The sequence below is a fragment of the Pelophylax lessonae genome, assembly GCF_965119305.1.
Source record: "Pelophylax lessonae genome assembly, chromosome: 9".
Taxonomy (NCBI): domain Eukaryota; kingdom Metazoa; phylum Chordata; class Amphibia; order Anura; family Ranidae; genus Pelophylax; species Pelophylax lessonae.
Window position 1 is genome coordinate 238,298,947 of NC_138776.1, and position 12,719 is coordinate 238,311,665.

The following is a 12,719-nucleotide window of genomic DNA, read 5'->3' on the forward strand; positions in this document are numbered from 1 at the left end:
ATGTAATTCTTAAGAATGAGCAGCCCAAACCAACTATTTACATATGATTTTTTTTTTTACTGTGCGTTCTTCTTTATAACATCTCGGGTATGATAAAGTTTGAAACACAAAATCATAAATTATAATATAATATATTATAATATAATAAATGGCTATAAATAAGTTAAAGTATGTATGTATATATATATACGTATACATACTGTATATTATATATATATATATATATATATATATATATAAAAAGTACAGTAAAACTGCAGGAAGGGGCACTTGGGGGCAATCTAATGTGAATTTATTTTTACGTGCGACGGAAGCCGGGCACGGAGAGCATCGGGAGGAAGAACCTTTGCCGCACACCGCCCGTATACATCGCTGGCTCCTGGTGACAAGGTAAGTAACCCCTCTACCAGGATCCAGCAATGCTTCTGGCGGTACCGCGAGTGTGGCTCAGGTTACCGCTTTTGACAGTGAAATGTAACCCCGAGCCACACTCGGGAATACCGCTAGGAAGGTTAATAGTCTACCAGGAAGACATAAAAGATGGCAACCAATATGACAGATTTGACACGTGACTTCTCTCATCCAACAGATGTTCATAATTGCAATATTTTAAATAAAGTTACATGGATATAAATTGTTATACCATGTACTGGGACAAAAGTCCACAGATTTTTGGTAAAGTAAAATTCTATTTATTCAATCTACAATAAAGAATATCATCATAACTGAACCATTTACTAAAGCCAAAATTAGCTTCAAATTCCAAGATAAAAAGAATTAAACCAATCATACTGCAGTTAGAATGATTTAAATTCAAATCCTGATGCTAACAGATTAGGTGTGAGAATGGATCAATTAGGACCATATGTATAATGCAATACAGAATTTATACTTTACCAAACTCTGGAGAGTATGTTGAATGGGATATCACACTGCCCTGGCTTTCAGGATCAAATGTCACCCATCAATGTCCCAGAGCCGCCTTTAAAGCATCTTACTCCTCTTACGATCTCTTCAATTCTCCCCCCTCTCTCTAGCTGACTAAAACTTTAAGCCCCCTGAAGTGTGGGCGGGGATCTCATTATCATATCATTTCTATGTCACATAAAGGATCTAATTTCTACTAATACCTGAATCCAAAATTAAGCAATCACCAGAGGGCAGTGTTGTATCACTATTAGATTTGGTATATAGAATATAATTGCATTATTTTCCCACAGCTAACCCTTTGACCTTAGGCTGGTGAAAAACTTTAGATCCCAAAACTCTGTCAAACACTTGAGACTTCGTGGCTAGAATAGAGAATTTATGGGGACTATAACACTTACAAGACCTTACAAGTACCTAGTGAAATAAGGGTTACAATTGTGCAAACTATATATTTTATTGCATTTTATTCTAAACTTTGTGTTTATCACCAATTATATTTTTGACATTTTATTTTGCACTGAAGTATTAAATAAATATATATATTTTTGCAAAGAATTGTATATCTTTATCTTCAGTTTAGCGTTACTTAAAACGATCTTGCATTTTTATTGATTTATGGAAATAAGTTTAGAATCTCCTAACTTACCAGATCTTTGCTTATTTACATAAATAGACACTGTTATATCAGAACAGAACAGTATAAACATTCTGACAGGTAGAAGACTGATTGAACATTTTCTGAACTTTCTTAACCCATGCTAGCCCTGCACTTATTTTTTTATTTTGTTTTTGCTTCGGGCTGTACTGACACCATTTAAAATTCAACTCTTCCCCACTCCTAAGACATGGAAATTGGCTTTAAATGCTGAAATCTATTTTGTAATAGCTTGAATGTCACTTACCAGCTTGTAAGATGGTATGGCCCGCGCACGCAAAGCAAAGGATCCTGAGATGACCAACTGTAAAATACATGTTATATAAGTTATATTCTTCAGAAAAGTCTTTAGTTTCTACATATGCTTTTTTCTAAATATCTTACTTGTCATTTATTTACACCTAAAGTGCTTCCAAAATGTATTTTAGTGGTAGATATTGGAGAGTTAAAACACCTTCTAGCCCTCAGGCCCTGTTCACACCTGAGCGATTTTCAGCTTGTAAAACGATCAGCTCTGAATCTCCAAAACGCCCAACGAGCAAAGTTTCAATTATTTCAATGGCCCCTGTTCACATCTGAGCGTTCTGTCTCCTGAAGCAAAACTCCTAAAGTTCAAAATGTACATTAGCTTCTTTTTAATAGAAACGCCTGACTTGAGCAGAAGAACGCTTGTAAAACTCATAAAATGCTCAAATAGCAGCTCTCCACCCCTAATTTCCTCTCACTCTCCTCCCCCTAGTGCTTTTTATTGGTTAAACAAAAACGCCTGAAGCTGTAAAACACTTGTAATACACTTCTAAAATGCTTTAAAAAAGCTGCCAAAAAGCTTAAAAAACACCACTTAACGATACGCTCAGGTGTGACTAGAACCTCAGGGACTCTATTGGTGAGATCACTGCAATCAGTTCACAGGTCTGCACATCTGCTGTGCGCATTAATTCTCACCATCCCTGCTGATTTTCTAATGTATTTTGTATTATGGAAAAATAAGAGTAAATGCTGAAACACAAAGGTGAGAGGGAACTCCCAATTCTTCTAGATGGACCGGGAGAGAGTTGGTAATTATGGCAACAAAGGGGAATGGTCTCGCATACAGACACTACAACTGTGAGTTATGACAACCCACCTTCAAAGTCCATTACATTGATTATCTCTGGTTTTCCCAGGAACAAATCATTTTATATTGACTGTAGGACTATGATCTGGAGGAGGGACAGATGATGTTTAAGTGCCTTCAGCTAAGCGGTGTGTGTCATTCAGGTGCTACTTCACACTCCAGGCTGCATGCTAGCAAAATGAGTAACAGCTACACCTTTATCAAAATACAAGACACAGAAAAAGGTGTTCACGTGGGAGCTGGAATATTTTAGGTGCCAATAACTGGAGACATTTTTTTTTTAGATTTAAACATTTTTTTTTTTAATTTATTAAAAATATATTTTAAGACACAACATATAGAAACATAAATATAAATCACTCCATCATGGTATACTGAAAAATAGTAAACATGGTCCAAGATTGATGCAACTCCTAGGTTGACAGTCCCAACATGTTTCGCCGACCACTTCGGCTTCTTCAGGGGATATTGTATTATCACACCACTGTGCCTTAAGACAGACTAATCATCCAGATTCTCACTTATTTTATAGAGTGCGATTAGTTAAACACCAGTCAGGCTACTTCCGACAAGAATCCACAGGTTGGGTACTGGGGCTAAGCTTTCCTGTGCTGGCAGCAGGAGGAACAAATCAGATCTGAAAAGTACTTCAAATGAATCATTTATTCCCCTAGTATCCACTTCTATACTGGGGAGTCTGCTCCACGAGTCCACTCACAAGCCCATAGCTACAAGGGGGATGAGTTCACACTGTGATCTTTACTGATGAATCAACGTGACTGGTGTTAGTCGTGGCCTTTCCGCCGACCTTCATTAAAAGTGTCCTTACGCAGACATTTAGCTCAGATGGGGCATGTCTTACCAGGCGTGTTAGGTTGCTGAGTGCACTATGAAGCATGGTCAGACTTTGGTGCCTATTAGACTGTTCATATTTAGGCACACTGCACATGCTGCTATAGGAAGAAAGTGAAGGTAAGACTATTAAAATACAGCTTGATAATGTAATGTTTCTTAAAAATCTTACAAACATACAACAAAATAGAAACATAATTACATATATACAGAATAAATAACATATCAACAAACAAAAATAGCTTACTTTAGCATAAAAAAACTAACTGGCTTTTTTGCCATAAAAAAAAAAAAAAGAAAGAAATATACAAACCAAGACATACGCTAATATTAGTATTAGAATGCACCAGTGCCGGGACAAAGTCATCTGGTGCCCAGGGCAAAGATGGCAAACTGCGTCCCCCCCCCTCCCACCACCCCCTGGGTATAAAGAAAAAGTCAGTGTCATTTCAAAACCAATATTTCCCACAGTTGCCAATATTAAAAACCGGGAGCAGTGCCAAGTCAAGATGACCAATATTTCCTATATATGCCAATGTTAGACAGGGAGCAGTTCCATGTCAAGCTGACCAAGATTTCCCATAGATGCCAATATTAGACAGGAAGCAGTGCCATATCAAGCTGACTGAGATTTCCCATAGACACCAATGTTAAAAACCGGCAGCAGTGCCATGTCAAGTTGTCCAAGATTTCCTATAGACGCCAATGTTAAAAACCGGGAGTAGTGCCATGCCAAGCTGACCAAGATGTGTCTGTACTCATGAGTGTGCGTAAAACAGGGTATGCCTGTATTTTAAATATCATTGGTAAATATTTAACCTCACCTCTCCTCTCCCCTCCAACCCCTCCCCCCGAGTTAGCTGAATAATCAGTAGATGCCCCTCTGCTTACTTTTGAGATTCTCTGCCTGACTGGTTGGTTCCTCCTCTTCAGTCACGTTTCACTCGAGGCCTAGCTGCTCTCTATGATCCTCTCCCAGCTCGCCTCCTGGCCAGCCTCTTGGTGATGTCATGCAGTACCGGTACTCAGAAGCACCTAACCACAACTTAAACACACCCTCAGGCTAAGAAACGATTGAACATTTAACCCATACATGCAGCCTTTTTTCAAAAATCTGATCTTATAAAAATCTAGGGGATGTGAAAGGACAGAAAGAAAAGCCGGACACCCAGAGACTGACAGACAGCAGCTACAGGGACCTGACAGTCCTCCACGTCTTTGTCCAGGCCCGGTCTGCCTGTCTCTCTCAAGACCCCAAACCTTCCCAACCTCACCCAGAATGTTGTGCACCACCACTTCGACAGGAAGGACTTTTTTCCAGAGTAGACACCTGACACTGTGCATTCCACGTGAAGTGAGAGACTACTAAGCGAACTATAAAAAGAGTCTCAAAATCAAAGTCCCGATGCCCCAATGATACAGCTTGTTAATGTAGCACCCTCTAGTATGTCCTAGAAGTAGAGTAGGAAAATTTATTTTAGCTCAGGGCTAAGCCTAAGCTATGGAATCTGGGTCGTGGTTTACTAAGGTTCAGGACTGGGTGACTCATTCTGGCAGCTCTCTGGTGCTTCCCCCTGGTCTAGAAGGTTGAAGAATCTTCAAGAAGGAAAGGTTAGGAAGAGCTTCCTTGAATATTTATGGCGCCTCAGCCAATCCTCAGAGGTAGGCTGGCACGGGGCTGAGACCATTCCATAAATAGACATGGGCCATGCCAGCAGGGCAGTCGGATACTGCCACATGTAGCCAGTCTCCCTAAAGACAGTGGTGTGCTTAAGTCTTCATCCTTCCCTGAGAGATCTCTTGAGAGTCAGTCGGGAGAGCTGGTGAAGAGTCAGTCAGATGGACTGGTGTGGAGAGTTAGCTTGGAGGGCTAGTGAAAGGGGCAGCTGTAGTCAGGTGGGTTGGCAGTGCCTGAAGAGGTGGTGCTGGGATCAGTGGCCAAAGAGGAAGAGTTACAAGCTGTTTTACGACACTGTGCTACACAAAAAAAGGGGGCTACGAGTTCCTGCCTGTAAAGGGTCATTGCTAATCTGACTGGGAGCCTGTCAGATAAATTAAAGTGATTCAGCTGGAGCAAGCAAGTGCTATGGAGGAGGAAAGTGAAGGAAACTGTAAATAGACTGCATATAGGAAGATGTCCCTGAAGTTTTGCTGAAGTCAAGTGGGCATCCCATAACCTCCTGTCCTTATCCAAGTTATTAAAGTGATACCAAAGTCTGTTTTTTTTTTTTTCTAAAAATAACAAACATGTTATACGTACCTGCCCTGTGCAGTGGTTTTGCATAGAGCATTCCTGATCCTCCTCTTTGGTCTCTCTCCGGCGTTCCTGGCTTCTTCCGACCCGCAGCTCTATGTGTCCATTCACACACGGAGCTGCAGTTTGGCCCCGGCCCCTCTGTCTCCTGATTGGCTCACTGGCTGTGGTTCCCACTGTTGCCAAAAGCCAATCAGGAGTGCTAGTCCGCAGAGAGACAAGGCTCTCGTGGACATCACTGGATCGAGCGGAGGCTCAGGTAAGTATTAGGGGGTCTGGGGAGCTGCCGCACACAGAAGATTTTTAACCTTTATGCATAGCAACCTTCATGCATAAAAACCTTGTGCCTTTACAACCACTTTAACCCTAAATAAATAACAAAAGCAAAGTCACGAACTGTTCTCTGACTCTATGTGCTTGTAATGATTCGGTGTGCCTGGCTGTGCAGGAGTGGGCGATCCAAGTTTATCAGCAGTCCCTATGGGGGTGTGCTACATTAATATACAGTGAGAACTGTAGATTCCAAGCAGAAGCAATGTGTCGTCATTGAGTTATTGTTGAAGGAAGGATGCAAGCTGCCTGGAGGCTGCCTGACACCCACAGAAGGCTACAGAATGTTTACAGAGATGACACCATTGGCAAGAGTCACAAATGACAAGACATTGCTCTTGTCAATAGTGTGATCTCTGTAAACATTCTGTAGCCATCTGTGGATGCCAGATAGCCTGCATCCCTCCTCCATCAAGAACTCATCAAAATTATGTCTCTCTCTCTCTTTCTCTCTATGCAGTCCATAACTCTTTTGAAATACAAGAAACTACACAGCTCAAAAATATTAAAGGAACACTTTTTAATCAGAGTATAGCATCAAATCAATGAAACTCCTTTTTTTTCACAAATAGAGCTTTCTTTTGGTGGTATTTGATCACCTGTGTGATTTTAATTTTTTGCGCTATAAACAAAAAAAGAGCGACAATTCTGGAATAAAAAACAATATTTTTCCCATTCTTCTATATGACATTCCCAAAAAAAAAAATAAAAAAATCAAAATTTTTTAACATTTTAGGCCAATTTGTTTTCTGCTACATATTTCTGGTAAAGAAAAAATCACAATAAGCGTTTTTTGATTGGTTTGCGCAAAAATTATTGCATCTACTAACTACAGGAAAGATTTATGTCATTTTTATTGTTTTTTTTACTAGTAATGGTGGCAATCTGTGATTTTTTGCGGGACTGCGACATTACGGCGCACAGATTGGACCCCTGACTGTCATTTTTGACACTTATGGGGGGACCAGTGACATTACTGCAGTAATCAGTGCTAAAAATATGCACTGCTACTGCAAAAATTGACACTGGCAGGGAAGGGGTTAACAGTGTGGGTGATCAAAGGGTTAAATGTGTACCTAGGGGGATTTTTTTAACTATGGGGGGCGTGGCTTCTGAAATTATCACAAAGACATGTGATCCTATATAGCAGGATCACATGAGCTCTGTGATCATCCCAGGGAGAAGGACGGTCGGCTGTGTTTACAACATTTGACCGTTCTTCTCTCTCAGCAGGGAACGATTGCGGGGGTCAGGTGGCATCTGGGTCTCCACTGATGAGTGGGGGTGGAAGCGTGCCGGCGGCGGCGTGCGCTCACCCCCTAGCTGCAGGCGCGGGACCGACGTAGCCCTTCGGTTTGCCTGGGAGAGCCACACTGCCACAATATATAGGCGGCATGTGGTCGGCAACCGGTTAAAGGGCAGGGAAGGGGTGTGTCCTATTCCTACATACTTTTGCTAATAGGTGTCCCTCGTTCCCATCTCAAAAAGTTGGGAGGTATGGAATAGCCAGACAACTAGTCATTAATGGCAGCATCCATACTTGCTCTCTACAGGTCTCCGTCAAGCAAAGATGCCAAACACATTCTTTGATATACAGATGACCGCTAAATGCCGGGTCACACTTATGCGATGCGGGAAGGCTGCGAATTCGCAGCCTGTTCCCACATCGCAAACGCACCCCTGGCAGTTCACACTGACATATGCGATACGCTGGGGGTGTCAATGAAATGTTAACGACACCCCCAGTTGGATCACATATCACAGTGCGATCTTTACAGTTCGCACAGGATCGGATCGCACAAGTGTGAACCACTGTGCGATCCGATCCTGATGCGGCTGAAAAAAAGGGACATGTGCGACTTTTGTGCGGGTGCAGTGCGAATTTAGCCATAGAAAGTGTATAACTGAATTCGCACCGCACATCCGATCGCATGTAATGAAGGAGCAGTGCGCTCCGATATTAAATGCGATCGCCGCACTCGCAAGAGTGTGAACCGGCACTAAAGGGAGCATTTATACTACTGTACATTGAATGCAATAGTGAAAAACCCATCTGTACTGTATGCATTAAAATACCTACGGAAAATGCACAATTTCCATCCAACAACAGAGTTCTTTAAAAGTTCTAGATATGAGTAATACATACAAATGTTGGTCCCCAAAAAGTAATATAGCTCATGCGGGTATTGTTTCTGCCACCAATATAAATAAGAGCAATCCCGAGTGCCAGCTGAAAGTGGGACAAAAATATCTGGAAGATCTGTAAAATAAAATCAAGAGAAAACAAGTATATCAGATGATTGCTATGGAATAACATTTTAGCCATTTTAGCCATAGTTGTGTTTTTTTTCTAAGTAGTGCTTCTAAAATCAGTTTCCATAATATATATATATATATATGTTGGTCACTGGGAAACCTTCCTGCCTGATTTATTGTTGGCAATAATTCAATGTAGTAGAAGTATGGGGATGTAAAGGAGAGGTATAATGTTTAGAGCAGTATTTTTCAACCTTTTTTAAGTCGGGGCACCCTTTAAAATTCTGCAGAATCTCAACCCACCACATTCTAAAATGTAAAATAACCCTAAACTAATAGTTTTACACATAGCAGCAGCATCCAAAACATGGGCCATCCAACATTAGAAATTATTTATTCCTGGTAAACTGGTACTGACTAGTATTCTAGCGTTTATTTTCCCCTTCAGTTTCTCTTCTTCTACTTGCCAATGTGACCCCAGTGCTGATGGAGGGGGGGGGGAAGTAAACAAGGGTGCTATGCAAGCACCCGTCGTTCTCCTTATCAACCAGTGATATAATTGGTTGTCAGGGTGCCAGTGGCATGACCTGCACAGTGCCATGGGTTGTAATGCTGCTAAGTAAAAACCTGTGGCAATTTGCTGCCATTTTTAGGCATTTTGCCAAGGCACCTCTGAAGAACCCAGCAGCACCGTGGTTGAAAAATGTCAAACAATTGTGTAGCCCCAATCTGCAATGCTGGCAAAGACAGGAGCAGCTATCGGACCTGACTATTAATTTACTATTTGCAATGCGGTTCCTGTTTATGTTTAAGGAGAGTATTCTGTGTTTGTTCAGTGATATTTACTGGCACAGCTATAGAAGAAAATGTTGTCATATTACGCACAACATCTGGTGTTCAGCCATGACTGCTGAGAAGCATAGGCTCATCTATGACCAAGTAATAAATCAATACCTTGCCCCCCAAAAAGACACAGAAGCAGATTAAGTTGGAAATAGGGCAAAGCCACAGTTTAATTGAACTTAAAATGTAATGTCAGGATTATTGGGGAGATTAAATAAAAGAAAAATGGAATTATAAAGGCCATACATATTCAGTCCTATATAGAGATTTTGAATAGTACAGCATCCATTTTGTTAGGGGTGATGGAAATTTCATATGTCCTTTTTAAACAAAATTTCTCTTACAAGAAGGTCTTATATTTTCAACAGATTTTCTTTGTATTCCTTTAAATCTTAAATAATGAGGCCTTTTTACATCTCATCAGATAAGAGTCAATTAGCGAGACACCATACCAGTCACTGGTGGCTAGTCTAGCTTGTACTCTTATCTGTATTTTACAATGAACAATAGTTGAGTGTATTATATACTATATTTTGGTTTTATATTTTTACACATAATAATCTTACTTAGGTGAAACTAATTACCTCATCTTAGAAACGTTTGTGTTTAAGTTTTTATGGCCACATAAATACTATATCCTAGCCCAAAAGTCTGACAGGGTTTTGACAGGATCCAAGTGATTTAATTATTTTTGCTCAGCCAGGTCAGAAGGTTATCAGTTAATAGTGGTACTATTGTGCATGTTATGATATGTTTTATACTGAATTTAAAGAGTAATACAATACTGCCCCCTTTGGAGATTAATACTAAATGCAGTCTCGGGGTAAAATCAGGTATTTCCAATAAAAATATATATTGTATTATAAATATAATCATATAAATGGCTTTACCAGATCCAATCCCTGCCAAAATACATGATGGAGATATTAGATGGACATATGTGTATTATGAGAGTATGGACAAGTTTTTATGTTGTTTTATGATTATTCTTAAATATCATTTAATTTTAATATCCAAAATACTGGATAACTAGAGGTGTTGCCCAATGACATCACCAGTTAATGATAAAATATCCTAACCAATGGGGATAAAGTTCTTTCTTCTGGGTTTGGCTTATGGTAATTTTACTGTCCTTTTGTTCAACACAATATAAAAAGGAGAACCCAGATGTGAGAGACACACATTACTGACAACATTCATTACACCTACAACACACACGCTACTACAGCCATGCATATACTTATCTATACATACTCCATTTTGCTCCATAATGTCTCTGAAACTTTGAAGGACGCCAAAAGAAACTCCTCCCTAACCAGCCACCATTTTGGGAAGGCAGCCATCTTAAGGACTCTGGTAACGACGATTTTAAGCTAGCAGCCATCTTAAGTGTGGTAAATATACCTTGCTGTTTATTTGATTATTATTTACTATCATTTATGTTCTTCCTTATATGTTTTAAATTACATATTTAAGGGTAATGAGATTACAATCCCAGCCAAATAAACCATAGTAGATTTTTCTCTAAAAGCTGATTTTTGTTTTTATACATTTTTATTAATATCAGATTTAGCGCATATTAGTGATTTTAGTCTCCCGTTTTGCATAGCTTATTCTCGCTCCATCTGCAGTGGAGTGACTGTAGACTGCGCAATTCGCAGACAATTGTGGTCTGATTATATAGAATACTTATCTATGGTTTATGCTATTACCTGGGGAAAACGTAATCTTGTTTTATTTTTACTTTCATTATTGAGCTAAATATCACATTGCATTTATCGTTTTAAGTTTGTATTTTATGTAAAGTTATCTCTTTGTGTCATCTCAAGTCTAATCATTTATTGTGAATACATGTCTTGTGAATAAATATTCTTATATATTCCCTACTGTAGACTGTTTTCACTAAGATTGGTATATGCTTTTAAAAATAAATTAATTGATTAAAAAGAACTTGTTACATATTGATTTGTGGAAATAAGTTGAGATTCTCCTACCTTACAGATCTTTGCTTATTTACATAAATAGACACTGTTATATTCATAGCAGTATAAATATTCTGACAGTAACAACTTTCCAAATGTACCAAACAACAATGCCAGTCAAAGTTATACTGTAAGCACTCATTAAACATAAACTCCCATTGTCTAGGAGGCCTGTCCTTACCATCAGTGCCAAACAGGCATTAGACTGACCCCAGAATTTAACTTAAGGGCAAATAATATAAATATAATATAAAGAAACATCAATTGCTGGCAAGGTCAAAACCGCCAATAAAGCTGTGACAAAATATCACAGCGAGCAGGAGGGTGGGCAACTTTTGTGACTGCTGAATCTCCTCAGAGCAGTTGGACGTGCCCTAGCGTAGCCTTTTCTTAGAGTTCAGGCTCCACCCAGTCACCTCAGGTCTTTGTAGCCAATCCTAAGAGAGCTAATTAACTTCCCTTTTATTTTCACACCCACAGTGATGTCATGCTTCCAGTAGTCAAGGCTCTCTTTCCCTAAAGGAGGTTCAAGGGGCCTTCACTCTCCATCTACTAGGGGGGAAACTGAGGACATGAACTACTAGAAAGTTTGTTTTGAACTACAATTCCCAGAGAGTGTCACTAATTTGCAAATGGATAGAAAATTGGCTAAAAGATAGAATTCAGAGAGTGGTTAATGATTCTTACTCTGAATGGTCTAAGATTATCAGTGGTGTACCCCAAGGTTCAGTGTTGGGATCCTTACTTTTTAATATCTTTATAAATTATATAGGGTCTGGGATTAAAAGTACAATTTCAGTCTTTGCAGATGACACCAAGCTTTGCAGTTGAATAACTTATTTTACACTGTTTCATTGGGCAACTATGTGGCAAATGAGGTTTAATGTTGATAAATGTAAAGTTATGCACTTGGGGGCTAATAATATGCATGCAGCATACGTACTAGGTGGAGTAGAACTGGGGGAATCCATAGCGGAGAAGGATCTGGGTGTTCTGGTAGATCATAAGCTTAATAATAGCATGCAATGCCAAGCTGCTGTTTCCAAAGCAAGCAAAGTCCTTTCTTGTATTAACAGAGGCATGGACTCCAGAGAGAGAGATATCATTTTGCCCCTGTACAAATCATTAGTAAGACCTCATCTGGAATATGCAGTTCAGTTTTGGTCCCCAGTTCCTAAAAAGGATATCGGGTAACTGGAGAAAGTGCAGAGAAGGGCAACCAAACTGATAAGAGTCATAAAGGAGCCCAGCTATGAGAAAATATTACAGGAACTGAATTTATTCTCTCTTGAGAAGAGGAGATTAAGGGGGGATATGATCAACATGTATAAGTACATAAGGGGTCCATATAGTGAACTTGGTTAGAGTTATTCACTGTAAGGTCAACACAGAGTACAAGGGGGCACTCTTTACGTCTAGAGGAAAACAGATTTCGTCTCCAAATACGGAAAGGTTTCTTCAACGTAAGAGCTGTGAAAATGTGGAATAGACCCCCTCCAG

General features: G+C 39.7%; 1 protein-coding gene across 1 annotated transcript in view; it reads right to left on the minus strand.

The window, feature by feature from the left end:
• LOC309564695 (uncharacterized protein) overlaps window positions 1–12,719 on the minus strand; it is a gene marked incomplete at both ends in the record, with an annotated part of 53,640 nt that overhangs the window by 26,634 nt on the left and 14,287 nt on the right. The window contains 2 exons of the mRNA XM_082269360.1: window positions 1,833–1,889; window positions 8,285–8,398. Coding sequence (XP_082125486.1) covers window positions 1,833–1,889; window positions 8,285–8,398 — 171 coding nt within the window. The remainder of the gene's footprint in view (window positions 1–1,832; window positions 1,890–8,284; window positions 8,399–12,719) is intronic.